This window comes from Mus pahari, chromosome 1, assembly GCF_900095145.1.
Source record: "Mus pahari chromosome 1, PAHARI_EIJ_v1.1, whole genome shotgun sequence".
Taxonomy (NCBI): domain Eukaryota; kingdom Metazoa; phylum Chordata; class Mammalia; order Rodentia; family Muridae; genus Mus; species Mus pahari.
Window position 1 is genome coordinate 71,499,123 of NC_034590.1, and position 2,125 is coordinate 71,501,247.

General features: G+C 42.0%; 1 protein-coding gene across 2 annotated transcripts in view; it reads left to right on the top strand.

Moving 5' to 3' along the window:
* Nucleotides 1–2,119, top strand: part of Rab6a (RAB6A, member RAS oncogene family) — a 34,036-nt gene extending 31,917 nt beyond the window's left edge. For both annotated transcript variants that reach the window (XM_021190934.2, XM_021190857.2), the window contains exon 8: nucleotides 1,858–2,119. In XM_021190934.2, coding sequence (XP_021046593.1) covers nucleotides 1,858–1,922 — 65 coding nt within the window. In that variant the 3' untranslated portion in view covers nucleotides 1,923–2,119. The remainder of the gene's footprint in view (nucleotides 1–1,857) is intronic.
* Nucleotides 2,120–2,125: the final 6 nt, after the last annotated feature.

Here is a 2,125-nt window from a genome sequence, read left to right on the forward strand (position 1 = left end):
AACTCAGAAATCTGCCTGCCTCTGCCTCCCAAGTGCTGGGATTAAAGGCGTGAGCCACCACGCCTGGCTGCCTCACTCTTTAAGGGCGTGGCCCACCCACCATGGTGGGGAAGATGCAAAGCAGAGCAGCTCACTCACGATCTATGATCATGAGGTCATTTTGTTTCTGCAATCAGGAAGCAAAGGTGAATGCTGGTATTCTGATCTTTTTCTTATTTAGTCCAGAACCCCAGCCCATAAAATGATGTCACCCATATCCAGTGTCTTCCCACCTTAGATCTCCTTGGAAATACTCTCAAACACTCAGAAGCTTATCTCCTGGATGTTACAAATTTAGTCAAGTTGCCAACCAAAATGAGTGTCATAGTAGACTATTACCTTGAATGTAGAAATTGGTATCTTGGGTGCATATAAATTCAGGAGTTCTGTAGCAAATTAGGCCTGGTTATCCAGATGGACCTGGCTTCTTAGATTTTGTTGCTTGCTCACCTGCTCCTTTTCCTTTCTGTGAGGATGTGGTAGGGTAGAGTTTGTTTTGTCTAATTTGGTTTTTGTCTTGAAACAGTCTTGATTTCAGCCTGGTCCCAAACATCTGACCCTTCATTGTCAGAATACAAAGATTACATGTACCAAAAAAAGTTATTCTGAGTGTGGTATTGGGGGGTTTACCCAGGGTGTCTTGCCTACAAAGCATGCTGCCAACTACACTCAGCTTTAAGTCTCCTGCTCCCCCCTCCCCTCCCAAAGATTGTGTACATGCATGCCCACAAAAACCAGAAGAGGGCATAAGATCCTCTGGAGCTGGAGTTTCAGATAGTTGTGAGCCACCTAGTGTGAGTGCTTGGAACTGAACTCAGATCCTCTGAAGCTCACCAAGCACCCTTAGCTGCTGAAACATTGTCTCCTAGCTTCCTCACTTGCTGTTTAATATGCAAAAACCTTAAAATCCCCGTCTCCTGAAGTTGCATTTTGTATCCCAGATTTTCCAAGACTTGGCACAAGAAATAACCCAGAAAGGAACTATATCATAGCTTCTTAGCTTAGAAACAAGATGTAATGAAACCCATCTAATGATTTCTAAGAGTTTTGATTAGATCTTTTCATCGTATTTACCTTCCACTGTTTTCTCTTATAAAGACATTTAAGCTGAATATTCATGATACTCTGTATTCAGTGATTCCTATTTCTAAGTATTTATTACTTTTAATAACATAGTAAGTTCTACTGAGTTGGAGTAACATTTAAAATGAAAATTTTCCCCTTATTTGAATTATTTTGTAGGATATGATCAGATACTCACTATATATAATTCTTTAAGAAATGTCATCTTCAGGCTGGTGAGATAGCTCAGCACTGACTGCTCTTCCAAAGGACTTGAGTTCAAATCCCAGCAACCACATGATGGCTCACAACCACTGGTAATAAGATCTGACACCCTTTTCTGGTGTGTCTGAAGACAGCTACACTGTACTTATTTATAATAATAAATAAATCTTTGGGCAGGAGCAAGCGGGGACTCAGCGAGCGGGGTGGACCAGAGTGAGCAGGATTTATGGAGTGAGCAGAAGTCCAAAATTCATTTCCCAACGACCAGTTGAAGGCTCACAACTGTACAGCGTCAGTGTACACTCTGAAGGTGGACCTCTGAGTCGAGGCCAGCCTGGTCTGCAGTGTGGGCTCCAGGACAGCCAGGGCTGTTACACAGACACTCTGTCTTGGAAAACAAAGAGAGAGAGAGAAAATATGACTGAATAGGTTCTGAAATCAAATAGAAGTATAAGGGGCATGTCAGAGATGTCAGAATTCAACAGAGTTAGAATTGTACTTTTGTATGCAACTCCTTAACTTTTGTTTCAGTGATTGACATAAAACTGGAAAAGCCTCAGGAGCAACCAGTCAACGAAGGCGGCTGCTCCTGCTAATCCCCCTGGCATCTTTCAACCCTTCTGCAGAAGCTCACTGCTTTGGCCCCATACTCTTTCATTGACTGCAGTGTGAATATTGGCTTGAACCTTTTCCCTTCAGTAATAACGTATTGCAATTCATCATTGCTGCCTGTTTCGTGGAGATGATCTATTAGCTTCACAAGCACAAAAAAGTCAGTGTCTTTATTATTTATATTTTT